We start from the raw sequence: 24,701 nt of genomic DNA on the forward strand, positions 1-24,701 counted from the left end.
ACAAAGGACACTGTCACTAAGACAAAAAAGCAACCCACTGACTGGGAGATCTGCAACTGACAAAGGTCTGATCTCCAAAATATATAAAGAACTCAAGAAACTAAACTGTAAAAGGCTAATCAACCCAATTATAAAATGGGGCACTGAGCTGAATAGAGAATTTTCAACAGAAGAAGTTCAAATGGCCAAAAGACACTTAAGGTCATGCTCAACTTCCTTAGCAATCAGGGAAATGCAAATCAAGACAACTTTAAGATACCATCTTACACCTGTCAGAATGGCTAAAATAAAAAACACCAATGATAGCCTTTGCTGGAGAGGTTGTGGAGAAAGGGGTACACCATCCATTGCTGGTGGAAATGCAAACTTGTGCAACCACTCTGGAAAGCAGTGTGACGGTTTCTCAGGAAATTCGGGATCAACCTACCCCTGGACCCAGCAATACCACTCTTGGGAATATACCCAAGAGAGGCCCTATCATACAACAAAAGTATATGCTCAACTATGTTCATAGCAGCATTGTTTGTAATAGCCAGAACCTGGAAACAACCTAGATGCCCTTCAATGGAAGAATGGATGAAGAAAGTATGGAACATATACATATTAGAGTACTACTCAGCAGTAAAAAACAAGGATTTCTTGAATTTTGCATACAAATGGATGGAAATAGAAAACACTATTCTGAGTGAGGTAAGCCAGACCCAAAAAGAGGAACATGGGATGTACTCACTCATATTTGGTTTCTATCCATAAATAAAAGACATTGAGCCTATAATTCGCGATCCTAGAGAAGCTAAATAAGAAGGTGAACCCAAAGAAAAACATATAGGCACCCTCCTGAATATTAACCTTCATCAGGCAATGAAAGGAGACAGAGACAGAGACCCACATTGGAGCACCAGACTGAAATCTTAAGGTCCCAATCAGGAGCAGAAGGAGAGAGAACACGAGCAAGGAACTCTGGACCACGAGGGTGCACCCCCACACTGAGACAATGGAGATGTTCTATCGGGAACTCACCAAGACCAGCTGGCCTGGGTCTGAAAAAGCCTGGGATAAAACCGGACTTGCTGAGCATAGTGGACAATGAGGACTACTGAGAACTCAAGAACAATGGCAATGGGTTTTTGATCCTACTGCACATACTGGCTTTGTGGGAGCCTAGGAAGTTGGGATGCTCACCTTACTAGACCTGGGTGGAGGTGGGTGGTCCTTGGACTTCCCACAGGTCAGGGAACCCTGATTGCTCTTTGGGTTGATGAGGGAGGTGGATTTGATCAGGGGAGGGGGAGGGAAATGGGAGGCGGTGGCGGGGAGGAGGCAGAAATCTTTACTAAATAAATAAATTTAAAAAAAAGAAAAAAATAAGAAAAACTATAATTATCTAGTCTTCAACTCCCTCAGAGACCTGAAAAGGAAATAATATTAATTGAGTAAGCAGGAAGTGCAAGCAAGAGACTTCTAAAAATTGTGAGTAATGACAGAAACAGCTGGCAGTCTGGACAGTCACCCAAAGTTCCCCTGCAACACTGGGGCATCCATCTTCAGCCTACTGATGCCAAATCAAGTCAAGTTAATAAGATAAGCTTTTAATCTGAGAAAAGCACTCCCTGGATGATCTGGTGGTGGTGGTGGTGGTGGGGAAGCAATCACATCCCTACTGCATAGGCGTGGTCTTTGAGAAAATCCAGGGAAGGAGCCTCCGCTTGGCAAGCTTTCTGAGGGCAGATGGAGGAGTGGGGCCAAAGAGGAGTTCCCAGCTAAGCAGACTGACTGAGCTGTGCCATGTGGGAGGGGGGCAGGAAGGGAGATGGGAGAGCTAGGAACCAGGTGCAGCAGCCAGGAGGCCAAAGGTGGAATTACAGGTAACCAAAAAGTCCACGTTATATAGGAAAGAGCCTCTAGGGAAGGTCAGCCCTAGATTGAAGAGAGGATGCGGTACAGCAGCTGTATCCTGTAACAATGAGGGACTGAGGAATGCTGGAAGAACCTGGAGGCCAGGTTGGCTTTGATGTTTTATTTTATTTTTTTCCCTGAGACAGGGTTTCTCTGTGTTAAGAACTCTGATTGTCCTGGAACTTCAACTTTATATATGTATGTATGTATGTATGTATGTATTTCCACATCCCTACTGAAGTTTCTCCTCCCTGCTTTCCTCCCAGTACTTCCTCTCACGCCCCTCTGTTCCCCACCCCCAATCCACTCCTCTATTTCTGTTTAGGAAAGGACAGTTCTCCCATGAGTATCAACAAAACCTGGCCTATTAAGTTGCAGTAAGACTAAGCACCTCCCCATGTATTAAGCCTGGGCAAGGTGACCCAATATGGGGAGTAGGGTCCCACAGGCCAGGGAAAGGGTCAGAGACAGCCCCTGCTCCCACTGTTAGGAATCCCATAAGAGGACTAAGCTACACAATTGTAACATGTGCAGAGGGCCTAGGTCAATTCCATGCAGGCTCCCTGGCTGTCAGATCAGTCTCTGTGAGCCTCTATGAATCCAGGTTAGTTGAATTTTGTTTTCTAGTGATGCTGGAACTCGCTTTGTAGACCAGGCTGGCCTTGAACTCACAGAGACCTTCCTGCCTCTGCTTCCAGATTAAGGACATGCCACCATTGCCTGCTTGCTTTAATATGTTAAGTAGACACCTCAGCTCTTTGTCTCAGGTTGGAAACTTAGCAATGGTAAATGATCTTTTTGATGTGAAATTGAAAATTAAATTTTCAAGTGAATTCAATTTACAAGTATTTTATTGAAAAAAAATTGAAAAAATCCAGGAGATTTGCTGTTGTTTTGTCTTTCTCCTTACCTGACTTTGATATCAGGGTGACTGGCTCTGTTAAAACAGTTTGGTAGCTTCCTCCCCTTTTTGTTTTATGAAGTAGCATGGGGAACATTGTTCTTAGTTCTTCTTTAATGGTCTGGTAAAATGGTGAATCCATCCAGACATGATCTTTGGATTACTGTTTCAGTTTCATTGCTTGTTCAGAACTATTTATATATTTGCTTAGTTTAATTTCTGTAGGTTATATGTGTTAGCATTTAGCATTTCCACGGGCTGCCCTCAGAGAGGGCAGTAGGACACATCTGTCCTTACTGCAGCTAGGGGTCGCCATTCGTGCTATGCACATGCACTGTATCCCGTTATGAAAAGCAAGCATCTCCTCCTCCTTCCCCTTTCTCTCTTTCCCCTTTTGCTTTTGCTCTGGGGACTAAAGTTTATCATCTCTGACCTCCTTAGGAAATAAAAACTGCTTTGCCCCTCATCTCCTCTTTAACACCCTGCACTTGCCCAGTGGGACTGTGGTGGTTTGAATGAAAATGGCCCCAAAGGGACTAATGGGAGGTGCTAGAGTAGGTGTCACTGTGGAGGTGGGCTTTGAGGTGTTGTATGCTCAAGCCAAGCCTAGTGAGACAGACCACTTCTTGTTAACACCTTCTCCAGCACCTTGTGTGCCTGCACCTCACCATGTCACACCATGAGGATAACGGACTAAGCCTCTGAAACTGTAAGTCACCCCAATTAAGGTGTTTTCCTTTGTAAGAGTTGCCAAGGTCATGGTGTCTCTTCACAGCAATAGAAACCCTAACCTGGCTCAAGATGTCCAGCTCACCAGGCTGTCTATTCTGCTCGTTGTGGATAACCCTTACACACTCCTGTCCACTATCCCCTCAGGATCCTCCCACTCTCAGTCCTGGACCTCAAGGATGCTTCTTCTTTGTCCTCTCCAACATCCAGTCACTAAACATCTTTGCTTCACCTGGACTGACCCTGACACCCACCTCCCTGCTCCCCTCACCTGGACTGTCCTGGTCCAGGGCTCTGGGATACCCACAGGTATCTGGCCAGTCCTTGGCCTCTCTGTTCTACTCTGTCTCTCCCCAAATCCAAACTTACACAGTATGTAAATGACTTTTTCCTAGCTGGCTTTTTATGTTCCTGGGTTCCCTCCTTGTCAGCCCCCTGTATGATGCAGCCCTTGGCCCCTCACATGAACCCTTCTCATTCCCTTGACTAAACCCTTTCAGAAGCTGCAACAGGCCTTCCTCCTGGTCCCAGAACCACACCTCCCAGACCTAACCTTCCCTTCTCCCTCATTGTAACAGAAAAAAGAGGTCTTGGGGTCTAGGTCACCAACTGGGACCTTCCTTTGCACCAGGAGCATACCTGCCAGAGAAATTAGACCTTACTGCCCAGGGATGGGCACTCTCCGTACATGTTTTAGCAGCTACCAGGCTCTTCCATTCAAGAATCCAAAACACTGACTTTTGAACCACCTCCCGCAACCTGTCCCACCACTTAACATATAAAGGCCAACAAACTCTACCTCCTTCCCGTTTTTTTTCTCTCCAGCTGCACTAGAGGAAGATACCACACTTACTTTCCAATGTTGCCCACTCCTCAATGTCTCAAATCTTCTTCCTCGACCAAACACAGAACACTCTCCAACTCATTCTTGCTTCAAAGCCCTAGAGGAACTCCAGCTCCATCCTCACACACTCAGGAGGGCACACTGCCAAGGCCCCAGGTTGTCTATACTCTTTTCCCATGAGGGGGCCCAAAAGGCCGGCTATGTCATAGTGTCAGATACTGAGGTGGTTGGGGCACACAGGCCCTCCCTGCCCATACCACTAATCAACAGGTAGAATAGTTCTCACCCATGCATTCCAACGGATACAAGGACAATTCCTAACTGTCTACACACACTTCAAATATGCATCTCATATCCTCCTGTCTCACACTGCCACCTGGAAAGAGCATGGAGTACTTACAACAAAAGAAGGGTCCGTAGATCAAATTATGGACATGCTAAAAAGCCTTCCATCTCCTCATGGTTGTCGGAGTTGTCCACCATCATCTCTAAGGGAAATAAGCAAGAGGTGGCTAGAGTTGCAGCCGTCAGAGGCCAGACCCTCTCAGCCACTGCAGCGCATCCTCACATGACAGCCCTCACCTTCACTTGCATCCCCTAGCATCCAACAAGCTCTTTCCTAGCCACACCAGCTCCTTCATCCTAATATTCAAGGCCCACCTGCAGCCCACCTGAGGATTAGCATTTCTTAAGGGCTATTACTGCCTCTTGTAAATTCTGTTTAAATGTCAGACCCCAACTCCAGTTATGGCAGCCCCCCTTTCCAGACCCACTAGGCCAGAGGCTCTCTCCCCAGAACTGACAGGCAACTTGACTTTACCCACATTCCCATAGTCAAATGTGTTAGGTTCCTCCTCTTCTTGGTGGACACCTTCTTAGGATGGGGGGGAGACATTTCTTCCAGCCAACAAAAGGGTTCAGTCTCTGACCCCTTCCTCTGGGCGACCATTCCCTCCCTGATTTGGAATACCCATCTCTCATTGACCGTGAATTCACCTCCCATATTTCCCAAATCCCGTCGAAAGCCCTCAAGATCCCTTGGTATTTCCATATCCCATACTATCCCCAGTCCTCAGGAAAGACAGAATGAACTAACCAATCCTTCAAAAACAGCCTGTCAAACTGTCACTTCTCTAAACACCAAGCCTATGTTTGATGACATTCTCAGGACCATAAATTCTTGTTTTTTTTGTCATTTGCTTTATTACAATAGTAACTACACTGAACCTCTTTTGATCCAATGACTTTCCATTACTGTATCAAAGATACCCCAGCATTCTATTTTCCCTGGATGTTTTCTTTTGTTATCCATCTAATTGCCAATGCTATTCTCTACAAACAGCTCTCCTCTGCCCTCTGCTGGCAGGACAGTAGACAAGCATTCCATGAGTTCTGTTAAACTTCCTGTTAAGTTTACTCAGGAGCCATCATTGTAAGGGGTCAGCGTAAACAATGCTGAGACGTCTTTTAAATTGGTAGGTATGTTGAAAGATACAGCTGAACAGTAGAATATGAGATTCAATTCATGTTATTTTGGAAGTGATATTTTCCACATTAAATTCATACTTAAAAGGTGCTAGGGATAAATGGATAGGATATTCAGACAGGTTTCTTAAAATTTCCTTTTTGGTGGTGGTAATGGTAAGGTTGTATTCTTTTGTTTTCAAAACAGGGTTTCTCCGTGTAGCCCTGATTGTCCTAGGGGTTACTCTGTAGACCAGACTGACCTGGAACTCAGATCCACCTGCCTCCGCTCCCAGGGTAAGGATAAAGCCCTTGACAAACTCTTGTTAAATGAATGAAGTGGTGCCCTTTGGTTTATGTAATACTATTTTTATAACAATTTTCTATAAAGGGCAATCTTCATAGAAATCCTTGCAATCTTTTAGACTTTAGACTCTAAGATGCACCGTGGGCTGACTATAGTATAGACTGAGCTACTAAGATAATAGGCCTCAGCAGCAGCCTGACTAGATGGTCTTTGAAAGTGGTTTTAAGAAACAGTTTTGTTTCACACACGGCTGTCCCCACATCATTATCTTCTATATACCCTGCGGGACTCCCAACTAACTCATTCAAATAGCTGCTATAGAAAATGTTTAATCAGAATGTTTGTCAAAGGCAGAAGTTACTCAGATGTTAAGTGATGGTAGATAGTTCTGCATATGTCCAGCATCTGAATCAGTCCAATTAAAAAAAAAAACTTCTATGCAACTAAAATTACACAGAACTATAACTAGCCACTTAAGTGATATATTTATATATTAGATATGAATCATTTACAAATATATGAAGCCCAATTCTAACCACTATCTTTAAAAAAGTGTAGAGGTGTTTGCCTGCATGTGTGTCTGTGAACCATGTGAGTGCTTGGTGCCCCAGGTGGCCAGGATTCAGGTCCCCTGGGACTAGTTAGGGGTGGTTGTAGACTGCCATGTGGGTGCTGGGAGCTGAACCCAGTGTTCTTAACTGCTGAGCACTCCCTCCAGTCCTCCACACAATGTCTTTTATGTGTATGAGTGTTTGACTGTGTTTATGTGTGTGTGCACCACATGCTTGCCTGGTGCTCAAGGAGGCCAGCAGGTTTCAAATCCCCTGGAACTGCAGTCCTGGATGCCATACACGGGTCTTCTGCAAGAGCAGCAAGTGCTCTTAACCACCCCTCCAGCCCCTATACATTATCTTTTCAAAGTCTGAGAGTGTGCTGTGCCATAAACTTCCACTTGCATTTAAATGCTTTTCTTACACTATTACTTCAAGATTAGGCTGGCTAAAAGAAGATAAAGAAGAGATAGTGGCACCACTATTTAAACAGAAAAGGGGAAATGGTGTAGAAGTCCTTCTATGTGTTGCTTGTATTGGTTAATGAATAAAGAAACTGCTTTGAGCCTATAGAAGAACTAGGTGAGGAAAATGAAACTGAATTCTGGGAGAAAAAAGGTGGAGTCAGGGAGAAGCCGTAGAGCTGCCAGAGACATGCTGAAACTTTGCCAGTAACCCATAGCCATGTGGCAATACACAGATTAATGGAGATGGGTTAGTTTAGGATATGAGTTAGCCAGAAATGTTTAAGCTATTGGCCAAACAGTATTGCAAATAATATAGTTTCTGAGTGGCTATTTCAGAGCTGAGCAGCCAGGAACAAACAAGTGGGCTCCTACTACAAACTGGTGCACCAACATGTGCCAGCAAATCCACATAAAATCTGAGGGGGGCTTGGAAAGGAATTCTAGACACAGAAAAACAAAGTTTAGCCACATTATTTTTTTCAGCTGGCAGCCATGCGGCAGCTCCCTATGAGAGGCCTTCCTGATTTGGCAGTAGCAAAAAAACAAAGTGCTGTTTCAAAATGGCAGCTTCCTGGTTTGTGCTTCCAGCAATAACTCTGGCTCTTTCCAGAGGCCGAGCACTTAAATGGGGTTTGTGAGCAGCATGCTGCAAGTTACTTGGTGGCAGTGGCAGTATGGGCCAACTGATACCAGAGTTGAGTTGACAAGTGTGGCTCCCACCCAGCAGTCTCAGAGGCAGTGAACAGACTTCTGCCATGTTGGACTGGGTAGAGCAAGTAGGCAGGGCCGTATTTGTCCTAGCAATGCCACCGCTTAGGTTTTTAAGAAGCACTTAGCATTTTAAGAAGCCATCCTGGTCAGAAAAGGATTACAGATATGCAATAAGGACAGATTCAGACATAAAAGACCTCTAAATGAGACGCGGTATGCTTAAAAAAATGTACACAGGCTTGGGAGAGAGAAGAAAAAGAGACATCAAATGTAATCTAAGAGTACAGACAGTCATAAATTAAAGGAGTAAAGATAATAAATATTAAACTTGTAAAAAAGTAATAGAGTAAGCCATGTAAGATGGAATACACAAAGTCTGGATTATGTATATTATTGTGTTTCTTTAAATTATTTGACTGTGAAGCTAAGTAGGAGAGACATTTCATTGTATAACCTGCTAACCTAAACCAGCATAGAATTTTTTTAAAGGTATCTTGAATTCAGAATGTGGGTCTAAGGATTTGTTGCTATGGAAAGAGGTTCTTTTGTTTAGAAGATGAGAACCTAAGGATTTCCTCTAGACTAATGTGGTTTGATGGACCAAGACCTCCCAAAAGGTCACCATGAACACCCCCAAAAATTACTTTGCCCAACAAAAAGCAGGAAGCAGTTTGGAGATAAATACACCCAAATTCCCAAATATTGTTTATGTTTGTTTACATTTAAAGGGGAATATGCTATAGATGTGAATACTTTGCTTGGTTTATTGATACAAATTTAAAGTCAATTTTGTTATACTGTGTATATGTATTTCTGCTCTTGATTAATGTGTTTGTGCAGCTCATTTAAAAAGTAATGTATAATTAAGAAATATAGGTTAATAGATAATTATCTATAATAGTCAAGCTTGTAGTCTTGTTAGGATTTCTAGATATATATTTCAGTTAGATAGGTATTTCAAATATCATTTAATGTCTGATTGTGCGGGACTGACTCGCCTTCATGAGGATCCAGGGTCCAGATCTACTCTATCACTGATACACTGTTTGGCTCTCAAGCTTTTACATCACTATGGTAGCTTCTGTTCATCACTTTCTTTCTTCAATAGTTATCTTGTGTCTGGTGGGTTTTGCTTTTTTGCTGACCATCTTTTTGGTTGCACATAGGATTTTCTCTTTTAATTCTTGAATAACCTGTTCACTTAATAGTGATGTTAATCTGTGACAAACAGCTCCCCCAGACAACCATTTAAAAAACAAATGATTGGTTTTTCCCTTACCTTAAAAAAAAAAAAGTCACCAGTCAGAGGCTGCTTATAGTTCTGTAAACCCCCCACCACACCCCAGTGACCCAGATCTCCTTTCTGTTCTTCCAAACTCTGTGTTACATTTATCTTTGTGGCTGTAAGAAAGCTATGCAGTATCTAGAATAATTTTTATGTTCTATGAGAAAAGAAAAAAGCACAGGCTGTTTTATCCCCTTAAGATGTTTTACAGAGCTGGGTGTGGTTATCCACACCTTTAATCCCAGAAGGGAGCTAGAGGCAGGAGGAGGCAGTGAGTTCCAGAACAGCCAAGACCACACAGGGAGACCCTGTCCCAAAGAACCACAAATAAATCAAAAATGTTTTACAAAAGAAGTCACATGTATGTGAGGGTCCATGGCTGCTTCCTTCCAGAAGCAGAGCTCATATCCACAAGCTAGGAGTCTGAGAGATCTCTGAGCAGGCCACAGACGTGTGGTGTCCACCTCTAGTTGATTTTGCTTTTTATAAAGCAGCCTAAGCATAGGAAGGTTGCCTGTGTAGTGACAGTGTGACAGTTGTCTAACCCATTAGTAATTAAGTTATTTAAATTTTATCTTGTTACCCTGTGTAAGACTGAACTGTTGTTTGTTCCTGGCTGCTCAGCCCCAAAATAACCACTCATAAACCATATTCTTTGCAATACTGTTTGGCCAATAGCATAAGTGTATTTCTGGCTCTTACATCTTAAATTAACCCATCTCCATTAATCTGTGTATGGCCATGTGGCTGTGGCTTACCAGCAAAGCTTCGGCATGTCTGTCTCTGGCAGCTCCATGGCTTCTCCCTGACTCCACCTTTTTTCTCCCAGCATTCATTTTGGTTTTCCCCACCTAGCTCTGTTCTGCCCTGCTCTGCTCTAGGCTCACAGCAGCTTATCAACCAAGGTATGCACAGCACACAGAGGGGAATCCCACATCAGCACTTCTACATGTACACACCAGAGGAAACTGAGTAAAAGACCTGTAAGGAGCAAATTATAGGCTACAACAATCATATTTCAAAAGCTATAATTACCAAATAAAGTTATGGTGGTTTCAAAGAAAATGGCCACCATTAGGGTGTTGCACCATTAGGACAGGTGACCTTGTTGGAAAAAGTGTGTCACTGGGGGACAGCCTTTGAGGTCTCAAATGCCAAGTCTAGTGTGGCCTTCTTTTCCTGCTGCCTGCTGATCGGGATACAGAATTCTCATCTTCTCCAGCATCACGTCTGCTTACACACCACCATGCATCCCACCATGATGATAATGGACTAGACCTCTGAACTAAGCCAGCCCCAATGAAATGTTTTCCTTTAGAAGAGTTGCCATGACCATGGTGTCTCTGCACAGCAACGGAAACCCTAAGACAAAAGTACAAAACCCTTGAGTTAGACTGAAAAATGAAATGCCTTATTGTTTAAAGGCACAAAAGACCAAAAAAAACAACAACAAATAAACACATCCACATTTTTAAATAGCTATTTGTATAGTAGGTAAATGTTGCTTAAACATTTTTAATAGAAAACTCATTTATAAATCAATTTATAGAAGATCAAAAAATCAAAGATCAATGTTTATTACAACTTTAACTATAAATAACTAAAAAAAAAAAAAAAAAAAACCAAAAAACCAAAGGTCATCTGCTCTGCTTTGACTCAAACATCTAGGTCCTCTGTTCCTTGCCCTTTGGAGAAAACACTGCGTTGTAAGGCTGCCGTCTTTTGGGACGAGGGCAAAGATCAAGATCTTCCTTGATGTAACCTGAAAAACAAATGGTGAATTTAGAACGGTACATTATTAACATGCATTTCTTTTAGCGCAGATGAGCATGGTGGCTGTTTGTAATCCCAGCACTGAGGAAGCCAAGGCAGGAGAATCTGGAGTTCAAAGCCAGTCTGGGCTTCATGGGACCCTATCTTAAAACACAAAACTAATCCAAACAATGAAACAATAGCATTCTTCAATATATATTCACGATACATCGCTAATGCCTGAGTATTTCTGAGTTTTAGCTTTGTGATGCTGGTGAATGATTTTATCAAGTCTACTCATTTATGCAAACGTTTATAAAATGCTCCCTGTTCACCACCTCAGAGAGTTCTCACGTTCCTTAAAGTACTTCTACTACACTGACTTCCCAGGTGAGGGTGGAGACCTGCGGAAAACACATCACTTCAGTTGACAAAACTGAAAGAGTATGAGAACCACGCCCTCGTTCAGCCTAACTAAGTATCTGCACTCTCAGGAGTTTCTCTAAATTGCCCTTATAGGTTTGTATATGGGGCCATAATGCTAAACCCAAACTCTGCTATTATTACAAATTCCAGGTGATTTTCCTCAAAGTTTTTTTGTGGTAGTTATTCCACTCAGTGAGACACCTCTATGTTCTCCATACCATTCAGATTCTCCCCAGGCATCTCCAATCCTGTAATTTTCAGTGGAGGACGGTGCTCTGGGCCAGGCTAACATGGCAAACAACCAGTGTAGCCACCTTATCTGATTCTATGCAATGACCAGGAGAAACAATGTCAATGACCTTGTGTATTTCTTTCTTACAGTTAAATATACAAAGTTTCTTTGAAATTGCATCCTTTTTCATGAAAATTCAGTATACTCAAATTTTCTTAGCGCTGTGCTATCAGTGACAGGACAAAAATCACTATTTAAAATTTTAAAATCTAGCTGTGATGATGCATATTAAATGTAACTGTCAAATTTGAAGGAACTGGGGATATGCCAACATTCTAACCTTTGTAAGATTTATTTACTTAAATTTCATCTTGACAGGATGAATCTGAATGACGAAGCTCATAATACACAGTTCCATTAAGGACATTATAAGCAATGTCTAATCCCAAATAAATTAACACAGCAGTGGAAAATCTTTCCGACTCAGGAATTCACTTGCATGTTGCAGAATCAGCACCTAATGTGCAGCACAAGATAGAGTTAGAGAGGAAAGGGTTAATATTCAGACTTTAAAAAAAATCTAAAATACTAAAATCTATAACCCTACCCCTTTCCAGACATGTCTGAGTAGAAGGAAAACCAACTTCCCAGAAATTCTCTGGTGTGCTGGGTGGAATGTAGCGAAATCGGTGTCGGGAGCAGGAAGCCAACTTCTTTTCTCTTTCTTCTGCTGGCATATCTGCATAGTACTAACAACAACAGGGAATAATAAACAGTGTTATGTTTACTGATTACAAACTAGAAACTAAAAAGCTATTTGTTTTAAACATTCTAAGGAAATAATACTGATATTGTAATAATAATGATAATGATAATAAGACAGTCAGTGCTTGATTCACACACAAATGAGGAAAGGAGCTTGTATCACAGCGTCAATCAACACAGCCTTCCTTTATCAGTAGACGTTTGTGCTAACAGTCGCCAACCCTGGCACACTGACACTGAGCTACCTCTGGGCCTGCAGTTAACTGAGAAGATACTGAAAGGTACTGGCATGATTTAACTTCTATTCTAAAAGATCATTAGGAAAAACCACAAAAGACTGGTGTGGGAAGTCCTTCTATGTTTTATTGGTTAATAAAGAAGCTGCTTTTGGCCCAATGGCTTAACAGAATATAGCCAGGCTGGAAATATGTATGTATGTATGTATGTATGTATGTATCTACCTATCTACCTATCTATCTATAGAAAGAAATAGAGAAAGTAGGTGGAATTGGTGATAAGCCATGTAGTCCTGCCAGAGACAGAGGCAAAATAGAATTTTACTCAGTAAGCCACAACCACGTGGCAATACACAAATTAATAGAAATGGGTAATGCAAGACATGAGAGCTAGCTAGCAATACGGTTAAGTAAACTGGCCAAAGAGTATTGGAAATAATATAGTTTCTATGTGATTATTTTAAGTCTGGGCAGCCGGGAACAAATGAATGGCCTCCAACTACAAAAGACCATTGTGTCTAATAAGAGGTAAGAACATAAAGGAAGACTACAGAGGTGAGCAGTATTAGGACTGTCTTTTTGCTTATGTTCTAAAAGGTGAAGTACTTAAGAAAGGCAGAGTACTCAACAGTCCAGGGTAAGACAGTACCTGGGTATGTCCCAGGTGTTGGTAGTAGAGAGAGTAAATAAATGTAAAGGGGAATTTTATGAAGGTAGAATCTGTGGGACTTAATGAAAGATAAGTTATTCATATATGCAAGAAGCACAGTCTCTTCTCCTCAAAACCAAAATTAGAAAACAAAATCAAACTTCAGACATATAAGAGACTGAGTCCTAAAGTATGGGAATCAAATGTAGAATACAAATTTGTTTTTACGCATGTGAGATTTGTGGTCACTACCATACTCTTTTACCATACATTTGGAATAGACATTGGAATAGACTTCCAAATAGTAAGCTACAAATTACATTTAAGTCCATGGGAGTTGTACTTTTATTCTTACCACTTAAAAAACTCTTTTACAGTAAACAGTTAGCAGGAGCACATAAAATGCCCAATAATTAGCAGCAAAGGAACTGAATACTGAGGAGGAAAGCAGGTAAACACTGTGCTATGAAAACTAGCAAATGGTTTTATTTGTACTGATGCGCTGCTTAATTTTATCAACTTGACACAGGTAGTTGATAAGCGTTCTCCTGGGAAAAGGAACCTAGACACCTGTAGGCAAATCTGTGGGGCATTTTCATGATGAATTGCTGATGTGTGAGGGCACAGCACATCGTGTCTGTCTTCAAAAAGACTGGGACTTTTAAAGTTATTTATATTTTATTATGTTATTATGTTTAATGTGCCATCTTGGCTATGGTTGTGGCTTAACAGTGATGTGTTTGTGTGTCAAACTGACATAGGGCCAGTTATACTGTTGGTTTGTGTGTACCAGAAACAGCTGGAGTAATCAGAGAGGAACAAGTCTCAGTTGAGGAAATGCCCCATGAGATCCAGCTTGCACTTATGACCTATTAAATCAAATTCAAAATAAGTGTTTACATCAGTACTTACAATTTCACACTCTTTACATGTGTGCCCAAGCAATTTCCTTCGCTCTTCTTTTTTCCGAACTACCTCAATATGAGGGAAATTCTGTATGCTACTTTCTCTGGAGGGAAAAGGAATTTAAAGTTAACCTGTTTGTTACTAGAAGATTTCTGGTTTAAAATCTGAATTAAAAATAAAAAAAAAATAGAAGAACTCATAAGAGAAAAACCCCCAAACACTCATTCTATTTGAAATGTTCTGTGTATTATGAAAACAAAAAATTCTTTTCAAGTGTTTATTAAAGGCCTACTATTGGTAAGTATTTCAGACTAATCTTAAGTCAGCACACAAAGTATGTTTCACTGTGTCATTTCATGCATGATTTCTTATTTGTTTCCTTCCTCTACTGCTCTTGTCCATCCCTTCTTTTCTCTATGCTCACTGCCCGTTCTCTGTCAAGTGCCCCCTTCTGCTATCCTGCCACACGTGGTCCACCCTCTCTTTCCCCTACCCCTTAAGACTCTCCTCTTAATGGTTCCCTTCTGAGTTTAATGACCTGCATAAATACATACAAATTTATACCTTTATGAAGCCAACTACTGGAAGTTATCAAATTATACATATATATAATTATAAATATCAAATTGCATGCATATAATATATATATGTTGTTTCTAATAGAAACACTCTCAGTGAACTTAAATACTCTGAAACATAAAAGATGATTTTTAAAATGATTTCTTGGGGACACACCTACTCTTCTTGATTGGAATTTCATGTTCCTTTAACTGGAAAGAATTTTTCTTCAAAACAAACTATTCTGTTTCCAACTATACTGAGTAAGAGATCCCTTCTGTATTCTAACTTTTAAAACCCTCAACTCTATAGTAATGCATGAATTAAAAAAGGGAGAGCAAGAAAGGGTGGATAAAATTTTGCTATAAAATATTTTTGTCAAAGAATTTATGAAATCTAGGCATATGTAGAATCTGTTTTTACCATATGCTCTCTGAGCATCATACATGAAGCAGGTACTCACTAGACGACTGGCATCCAAGGCAGACTCAAGGAAAGCATCACTTAAAAGGCTGTAAGCTTTGTGTCCCTGACCAGACCTGATGTATAATACTGCCAACCTGACAGAATCTAGAGTCACTTAGGAGACAGTCTCTAGGCACACCTATGAAGGACTATCAACATTAGGTTGCCTCTGGGCATGCCCAGGAGTGCTGGTTAGCTGAGATAAAGACCCATCTTAGCTGTGGGGGATACCATTCCATGGACTGGAGGAAGAGAGCTGAGCACCAGCATTCATGGCTCTCTGCTTCCCAACTGGGGATACAGGAAGACAAGCTGCCTCAAGTCCTGCTGCTGTGACCTCCCAACCGTGATGCAAGAGATCTTACAACTGTGAGCCAAAAGAAACCCTTCCTTCCTCATGTTGCTTTTGCCAGGTATTTATCAGAGCAACGAGACAAGTACACCAGGGTCTTCTAGACTTCTCAGCAGGAGGAGCACACGATTACCGAGACCTTTACCATCTTTCCACCTTTATCCACTTCCTGTTTCCTTAGCTACCCAACAGCTTCAGAAATAAAGCTACTCTTACTTCAGGAAACACTGAAACCACAAGCTATTGCCCTGTAATATCGTATTAATCTAGGACTGTCTCGAAGACACAGAACAAAGCTCTTCATTCACTGCATCATTAGGTGCATTAGCCTTGCAGTGAACGAAACAAGGGTTTACTGCTAGAGAACAAGCTACGGCAGTCACATGACAGCTAGAAAAAGAAGACAGTCATTATTACAATTTTCAGGATATACAACTAAAGGAAAACTAATAAAGCAGAAAAAAGCTATATTAACATCACTTGCTTAAGTGTATCCAAACACACATGACATGCGTGCAAGCATGCACACTTCCCATAGGGCTGGGTCTCCTGGAGCTGAAGCTGCAGGCAATTGTGAGCCACCTGACATGGCTGTTGGGAACCAAACTCACCCTGTGGAAGAGGGGTCAAGTGCTCTAAACTGCCCCAGCTAAGAACGCCTTCCACCAGACATTTTGCAGCTTCTATCATGGAAGCTATAAAAGGGGTCTAGGGCAACTCTTTGACCCAGGAGGCTTCTAACAGGTGAAAATGGGACAATCTGTCTGTAGTAGTTCCTCATTCGCAGCTTCGCCACCTGCCATTACATGTATGAAGTTCTCTGTATGTAGTACAATGGATTCCTGAACCATCATGCTCCATCTGATCTGTGTATGCTACCCACTGCAGTTGTTTCCGGTATCAGACTGGCCACAGCGCTACGGTTTATTTGGTAATGCCTCTCAAGCACAAAGACAGTGATGCTGACAATTTGGATATGTGAGGAAAATGCTTCTTTTTAATGGAGTGAAAGCGTTCACAGGCACAGGATACAATCTTGTGCATACAGGAGTCAGCACCGTCTATTAGGACTGGGGGTCATAAATGTAGTGTGTGATAAGAGGGACTGTTACTACAAACATGTCAAATACAATGGATGCAAACACATCAGATGCTTAAATTCATGAACCTATGGTTACATTAAAGGAAAAAACATGCCTGCTTACATTTTTTTTGGGAATTCTAGGGTTCCATTTCTTTGGGAAAGTGGCACATAAAGGAAAATAATTAAACATTTAATGACAAAATGTCAAGTTAGTGCTTTTGGACTCATAGGAATCAATAAAATTCATTTTAGGCCAGGTGGTTGGGCCTTTAATCCCAACACTCAGAAGACAAAGGCAGACAGATCTCTGTGAGTGTGAGAATAGTTTAATCTACCAAAGTGAGTTTCAGGCTGTTGGGGGTTGTGGACCCCCCCGGACCCTGAATTTCCTGAAAACAACTTGTTATGTTTGCAGCTACTCTGAGCAGAGACCCTCAGGAGTTCCAGATGGCAGAAGAGTGGTTTCTGGTTGGTTTGGTTGGGGCATGGCTATCAGTCATAAGCTGTCCCTGAACACAATAAAGGGGGCATTCTTGTTTCAGGGATGACCCGTGTCCCCATGTCTCTGTCTCTGTGTGTATATGTTTAAAATCTCCAGCCCTTTTCCCAGCTAGCGTCCAGTCCTGTCTAGTAGTGCAGGTGGTAGGCTACAGGCATAGTATCATAGTACACGTAGTACAGGCACTACAGGACCGTAGTACATGCAGTAGCACGAATGCTACATCAGGCCAGCCAGTATTATACACTTAAATCATACCATGAAATCCTGCTCTTAAAAAACAATTAATTAAAATTTTTGGCTTTTAGATTACTAAAGTACTCAACAGAAATGAAAGTTGAAGAGTGACTTTATTTTGGGCTGAAGAGAAGGCCTAACAGGTGAGGGCACTTGCTACCAAACCTGACCTGAGTCTGATCTCTGTGACCTGTATGGCAGGAGGGGAACTCCTCCTCCTCCAAGATGTCCTCTCATTTCCATATAACAGCTGTGGCATGCTCATGCCCTCCCCTAACAATACATAAATAAATGTAATTAAAAAGAATAACTTATGAAGTGACTCATTCTGAGAACTTCATAAAGAAAAAAAAGCATAGTTTTTCAGAATAAGTATTAAGTCCTAAATTTACTTAATTATTTATTTTTATTTTTTGTGCATTGATGTTTTGCCCACATGTATTATCAGATCCCCTGGAGCTGGAGTTACTGACAGGTGTGAGCTGCCATGTAGGTGCTGGAAAGTGAACCTGAGTCCTCCTGAAGAGCAGTCAGTGTTTTTAACTGCTGAGCTTTCTCTCCAGCCCCCCTAAATTTACTTAAAAAAAAAAAAAAGCCAACTAGACCATTAACTGAAAGGCACAGAATTTACAATCTTTGTGAAAAAAGCAGAGAGTAGCAAAGTTCAAAATTAAGAAGCTGAAATTTTTGTTCCAAAGGTTCAAAAATCCTCAAAAATGAAGCATGGCACCCTCAGCTCATGACCTAAAGTCTTTAACATGTGAAAGAGAACATAATTCAACAATTTCCAAAGTTCAAAATGAAATAGACTAAAAATAAGGAATCTGTTACAATAAAGTAAACTACTTATTTCTACTGTTGAAAATGAGAGGTACTGGTAAAAACTTCCTTCTATGTACAATTTGTATCTTATCTTCCAGTCTCTTTGTTTACAAGTACAAACTGCGTGTGTAGGTGCGGGTATATGCATGTTGCCCATGAGGGCACATGTAGAAATCAAAGGTGGACATCAGGATGCCTTCAATCGCTCCCCCCACTTTTTATTATTTCTCTGAGAATTTCATTCAATGTATTTTGATCATATCCAAGTGGCCCTCTTACCCACTCAGCCTCCCTCATTTTTGGAGACAGGGTCTCCAACTGAACCCCTGGACCCCCCTGTCTCTCCTGGCCAGTGCTGGAGTAATGATGTGCACACGGTACCTGGCTTTTATCATCTTAGGTCCTTGTGCCTGTCAGGCAAAGACAGTACCACTGGGCTATATTCCCACACTCCCTGACCCATAGTGATTTATTTATTTATTTATTTATTTTTGAGGCAAAGTCTCACTGTGTAGGCCATACTGGTTGCAAATGTGAATTGTTCTGCCTGTCTCCCAGTGCTGGGTTTTAGAGAAGTGAGCCTGGTTCTAAATGATTCTTTTATCTTCTTCTTCTTCTTTTTAAACTATGATGGAGGAAGGTCATTGGTTAAGTAATAAAGAAACTGCTTGGCCTCATAGGTTAAAACATAGGTGGGAGGAGTAAACAGAACAGAATGCTGGGAGGAAGAGGAAGTGAGCTCAGACTTGACAGCTCTGCTCTCTGGAGCAGAGACGCCATGCTCCCTTGCCCAGCCAGACGCACGCGATGAAGCCACCTCGTGGGCTACACAGATTATAAGAAATGGGCTAGTCCAGGTGCAAGAGTTAGCCGAGAAGAGGCTACATATAATGGGCCAAGCAGTGTTTAAAAGAATACAGTGTCCATGTAATTATTTAGGGGTATAAGCTAGCCAGGTGGCCGGGGTGCTGGGGACGCAGCCCCGCCGCTTCCTATTACTACAAAACTATGTAACTTTGGATGGCCTCAGTATCCTTGTAAATTATTTTATTTTAATCAAAGTAATCATTAAATATCTTACAGACTGGCAAAGTCAGCTCTACTGTACCTCTAAACACTTACCTCTCTTTATCTTTAAAATATGGCTCCACAAATGCTTTCTGCTTGACTCCCTCTTGTTTATCACCATGTACTGTAAACAAAACAAGAATGTCACAAGATGTAGAACTTGTTGAGAAATAATAAGCTTGCCTAGGGAAAAAAAAAAAACTATAGCATGCACCAAACTTCCCTTTATATTGATTTTCATATTTGAGTCCTGGGAGGCAATTCACTAAAATTTTATTTTATCTACATTAAAGGTGATGATTATCTTGTCTCAGAGACACTAAACTAAAAATTACATTTCAGGAAGTATTTAATTGATTGATTAATTTGGGTCCAGGCCTTACCATGCAGCCTCAGACTTAAGAGATCCACCTATGTCTGTTTCCCAGTGCTGGGATTAAAGGTGCACACCACCACTTCTGGCACATGAAGTATTTAACTATCTAGATGTCTGCTGTTATTTGGCAGGAGATAGAAATAATATTATAGTATATCTCACTTATTTGACCTATTAATTTGTATAATGCATCTTTAAGACAGGCTATGATTCAAAAAATAGAGATTAAAGATTTCATCAGAAAATTGATGATAAAACTGAAAAATATCCATCACTTCCAACTTTGCTGTTAGTACTTTGTTTCTCATGTGCAGGGATGTTCTCATATTTCTCTTCAACTCCCTCTCCCAACACCAATTTGAGTTTTTTCACCAAATAGCTTGTTTTAGAACTACATACTAAAAAATTTTACAATTTACTTTATTACTTTTATTTTCCCAGCTTAGCAAACTGGAGGTTTATCTATGTTGTTTTGATGTATTTACTTATTGGTGGAAATGTAGACTGTCTTCATTTTTAAGCCATTTAAGATGGCACTATTATAAGTATACTTTTCGGTGCTACAATCCTAACCCTATAAAAATAAGCACAACTCTTTTGCATTTTTACTTTTCTTAGGGCATGCATTCATAACTGAGTCAAACGGTGGGATAGGTATATATTTAATTCTGTACAAAACTGATGATGAATTTATGAAACTGGTTTCTTTTCCTTACTTGTATTAACTCCTGTCACCAACACACATGATGCCCGGCACTCCTCCTCCTTTCTAATATTTGGTTGTCAGTGTTTTTAATCACCCCAGGGAATGTGAATTTAACACTTGATGCCCAAGAACACTGGATACTTGTTTCAGGTGCTTACTGATTATTCAAATATCTTTTCATTCAAGAACTTCTAGCTGAAAACATAATGTAATCAATCTAATTTGTTTTTAAAATAAGGCCATCCTGGTGTTCTGTAGAAAGTACAGGAGGCATGCACACGACAGGTGAAACAGCAATGCTTTAGATCAGGACAGAGAGAAACAGTAAAGTATGCCCTGGACAGTACCTCCAGGCTTCAGACGAGGCACAAAAGTGAGGTGAAAAATAAAGTCAAATATGACCCCTACTGCCCACTCCAACCTCTGGTTCCCAGGTTAAATCTCATCCTAAAACCAGCTTTGTGTGTCATTCTAGATAAGGGAGAATCTACAGACAGCATCCACATGGTAGGCAAGCTATTATCACTACAGCAAATAATTCCTATCTACTTTTCATTAAGATTTTAATTTTTATTCTTCTGTGATTTATTCTGACATTGTTAAAAGTTGACTCTCATGGAGTTTTGTTGGCATGACCTGTGTATGTCACAAAACAATAATGCTTACAAATTATGTGACGTTTAATTTTGATGGTAATAAAAAAATAAAGTATGTGGGGCTGGAGAGATGACTCAGAGGTTAAGAGCACTGATTGTTCTTCTAAAGGTCCTGAGTTCAATTTCCAGCAACTACATGGTGGCTCACAACCATCTATAATGATATATCTGGTGCCTTCTTCTGGCATGCAGGCATGCACACAGAACACTGTATATATATGTATATATAATATTATATATTATATATTATATAATATATAATATATATAAATAAATCTTTAAAAAAATGAACTATGTAAAAACTGATTTCCCACATTTCTACTTTTAGCTACTGGGTAGATGGATACTGAAATAATAATTATAAATTATTATAATTATAATAAAATAATGAAACCTGGAGTGGCAGGGGAACACGAAAACTGGGGTAGAAAAAAATTTTTACTGGGAAGTTGGTATGCACACCTTTAATCCTAGCACTTGGGAGGCAGAGGCAGGTGGATGTCTGAGTTTGAAGCTGCACTGGTCTACAGAGCAAGTTCCAGGACAGCTAGGGCAACACAGAGGAACTCTGTCATGAGAAACCAAAAAACAAAACAAAAGAAAAACAAATTCCTTAAAGAAAACCAAGAAAAAGCAATCAAACAGATGAAAGATATGCTTCAAAACTGAAAAATGTGATAGAGGCAATTAAAAAAAAATAACAACCCACAAACTGAGGTAAATCTGGAAATGGAAAATCTGGCTAAACAATCAGGAACTACAGATGCAAGCATAATCAACAGAATCCATGAGATGGAAGAGAGAATCCCAGGCACTGAAGATATGATAGAGGAAATAGATTCATTGGTCAAAGAAAATGTTAAATCTAACAAATTCTTAACACAAAATATCCAGGAAATCTGGGACACCACGAAAAGGCCGAACCAAAGACTAATAGAAATTGAAGAAGTCCAGCTCAAAGGCACAGAAAATATACTCAAGAAAATCATAGAAGAAAACTTTCCCAACCTGAAAAAGGACATGCCTATGAAAATACATGAAGCTTACAAGAACACCAAACAGACTGTATCAAAAAAGAAAGTCCCCTCACCACATAATAATCAAAACACTAAACATACAGAATAAAGAAAGAATATTATGAGCTAGAAGGTAAAAGGGCCAGGAAACATATAATGGCATACCTATCAGAATTATACTCAACTTCTCAATAGAAACAAGGAAAGCCAGAAGATCCTGGTTAGGTGTTATGCAAACATTAAGAGATCACGGATGCCAGCCTAGACTACTATATTCAGCAAAGCTTTCAATCAGCATAGATAGATACAGAAAACAAAATATTCCATGGCAAAACCAGATTCAATCAATACCTATCCACAAATCTAGTCCTATAAAATGTACTAGAAGGAAAACTTCAACCCAAGAAAGTTAGCCATACCCACAAAAACACAGGCAATAGATAATCTCACACCAGCAAATCCCAAAGAAGAGAAACACACATCACCATCACCACCACCAAAAAAAAAAAAAAAAAAAAAAAAAAAGGAAATAACAATCACTGGTCATTAATATCCTTTAATATCAATGGACTCAATTCATCTATAAAGAGACACAGGCTAACAGACTGGATACGAAAACAAAATCCATCCTGCTGCATATAAGAAACACACCTCAACTACAAAGACAGACACTACCTCAAGAGTAAAGGGTTGGGAAAAGATCATACAATCAAATGAACCTAAGAAACAAGCTAGTGTAACTATTTTACTACCTAACAAAATAGACTTCAAACTAAAATTAGTCAAAAGAGATCATAGGAAAAATCCATTAAGATGAAGTCTAAATTCTGAAGTCTCAAACACAAGGGCAGCCACATTTGGAAGAGGAACATTACTAAAGCTTAAAACACACATCAACACCCACACACTAACAGTGGGAGACTTCAACACCCCACTTGCACCACTAGACAGGTCTGTCAGACAGAAACTTAAGAGAGAAATAAAGAATCTAATAGATGTTATGACTCAAACGGGCTTAATTCATCTACAGAACATTTCACCCAAACACAAAAGAATATACCTTCTTAGCACATTATAGATCCTTCTCCAAAATAGATCATATACTCGGTAACAAAGTCTATCTCAATAAGTACAAAATAAATTGGGATAAATCCTTGTGTCATATTGGACCATCGTGGCTTAAAGTCAGAATTCAACAACAATACTAACTACAGAAAGTCGACAAACTCATGGAAACTGAACAATGCTTAGCTGAATCAGCCCTGGGTCAAGGAAGAAATAAAGAAATTAAAGACTTCCTAGAATTCAATAAAAATGAAGGCATAACATACCCAAACCTATTGGACACTATGAAAGTAGTGCCAAGAGGAAAGCTCATAGCACTAAGTGCCTACATAAGGAAGCTGGAAAAGTCTCACACTAGTAACTTATCAGCACATCTGAAAGCTCTAGATCAAAAAGAAGCAAACTCACCCAGAAGGACTAGATGGCAGGAAATAATTCAATTGAGGGCTGAAATCAATAAAATAGAAACAAAGAAAATAATACAAAGAATCAATGAAACAAAGAGTTGGTTCTTCCAGAAAATCAACAAGATAGACAAACCCTATCCAAACTAAGCAAAAGGCAGAGAGAGAATATCCAAAATCAGAAATGAAAATGGGGGCATAACTACAGACACTGAGGAAATCCAAAGAATCATTAGGTCATACTTCGAAAACCTGTATTCCACTAAATTGGAAAATCTAAAAGAAATGGACAATTTTCTGGATAGGTTCCACATATCAAAACTAAATCAGAACCAGATAAACAATTTAAATAGACCTAAGGAAACAGAAGCAGTCATCAAAAGTCTCCCAACCAAAAGAGCCCGGGGCTTTCAGCTCAGACTTCTACCAGAACTTAAAAGAAAAGCTAATACCTATATCCTTCAAATTGTTCCACACAATAGAAACAGAAGGAACACTACCACTTTTTACAAGGCTACAGTTATCCTGATACCCAAACCATACAAAGACCTAACTAAGAAAGAGAATTACAGACCAACCTCCCTCAAGAACATTGATGCAAAAATATTAAATAAAATACTTGCAAACCAAACCCAGGAACACATCAACCATAACCAAGTAGGCTTCATCCCAGAGATGCAGGGATGGTTTAACATACGAAAATCTTTCAATGAAATCCACCATATAAACAAACTGAAAGAAAAAAAAACCCAACATGATCATCTGAAAAAGTCTTCAACAAAATTCATGATAAAGGTCTTGGAAAGAGCAGGGATATAAGGAACATACCTAAACATAATAAAGGCAATATACAGCAAACCAACAGCCAGCATCAAACTAAATGGAGAGAAACTCAAAGCAATCCTACTGAAATCAAGAACAAGACAATGCTTCTACTCTCTCCATCTCTATTCAATATAATAGTTCTAGCTAGAGCAATAAGACAACAAAAGGAGATCAAGAGGCTACAAACTGGAAAGATTCACTTTCACTATTTGCTCATAGTATGATAGTATACATAAGTGACTCCAAAAATTCCACCAGGAAACTCCTACAACTATAAACACCTTCAGTAATGTAGCAAGATACAGGATTAACTTAAAAACAAAGAGTAGCTCTCCTATAGACAGATGATAAACGGGCGGAAAAAAAAAATCAGAGAAACATCACCCTTCACATTAGCCACAAATAACATAAAATATCACAGGGTAACTTTAACCAAATAAACAAGTG

At 40.1% G+C, this 24,701-nt stretch overlaps 1 protein-coding gene across 1 annotated transcript in view; it reads right to left on the reverse strand.

The window, feature by feature from the left end:
• Window positions 1-10,654: 10,654 nt before the first annotated feature.
• Rbbp8 (RB binding protein 8, endonuclease) overlaps window positions 10,655-24,701 on the reverse strand; it is a 70,099-nt gene continuing 56,052 nt past the window's right edge. Inside the window, exons 16-19 of the mRNA XM_041660090.1 lie at window positions 19,261-19,330; window positions 14,128-14,224; window positions 12,173-12,314; window positions 10,655-10,917 (exon numbers count right to left, since the gene is read on the reverse strand). Of these exons, the coding sequence (XP_041516024.1) occupies window positions 10,820-10,917; window positions 12,173-12,314; window positions 14,128-14,224; window positions 19,261-19,330 (407 nt within the window). The 3' untranslated portion in view covers window positions 10,655-10,819. The remainder of the gene's footprint in view (window positions 10,918-12,172; window positions 12,315-14,127; window positions 14,225-19,260; window positions 19,331-24,701) is intronic.

The sequence above is a fragment of the Microtus oregoni genome, unplaced genomic scaffold, assembly GCF_018167655.1.
Source record: "Microtus oregoni isolate MIOR12 unplaced genomic scaffold, Mior012 000011F_ref0000422, whole genome shotgun sequence".
Taxonomy (NCBI): domain Eukaryota; kingdom Metazoa; phylum Chordata; class Mammalia; order Rodentia; family Cricetidae; genus Microtus; species Microtus oregoni.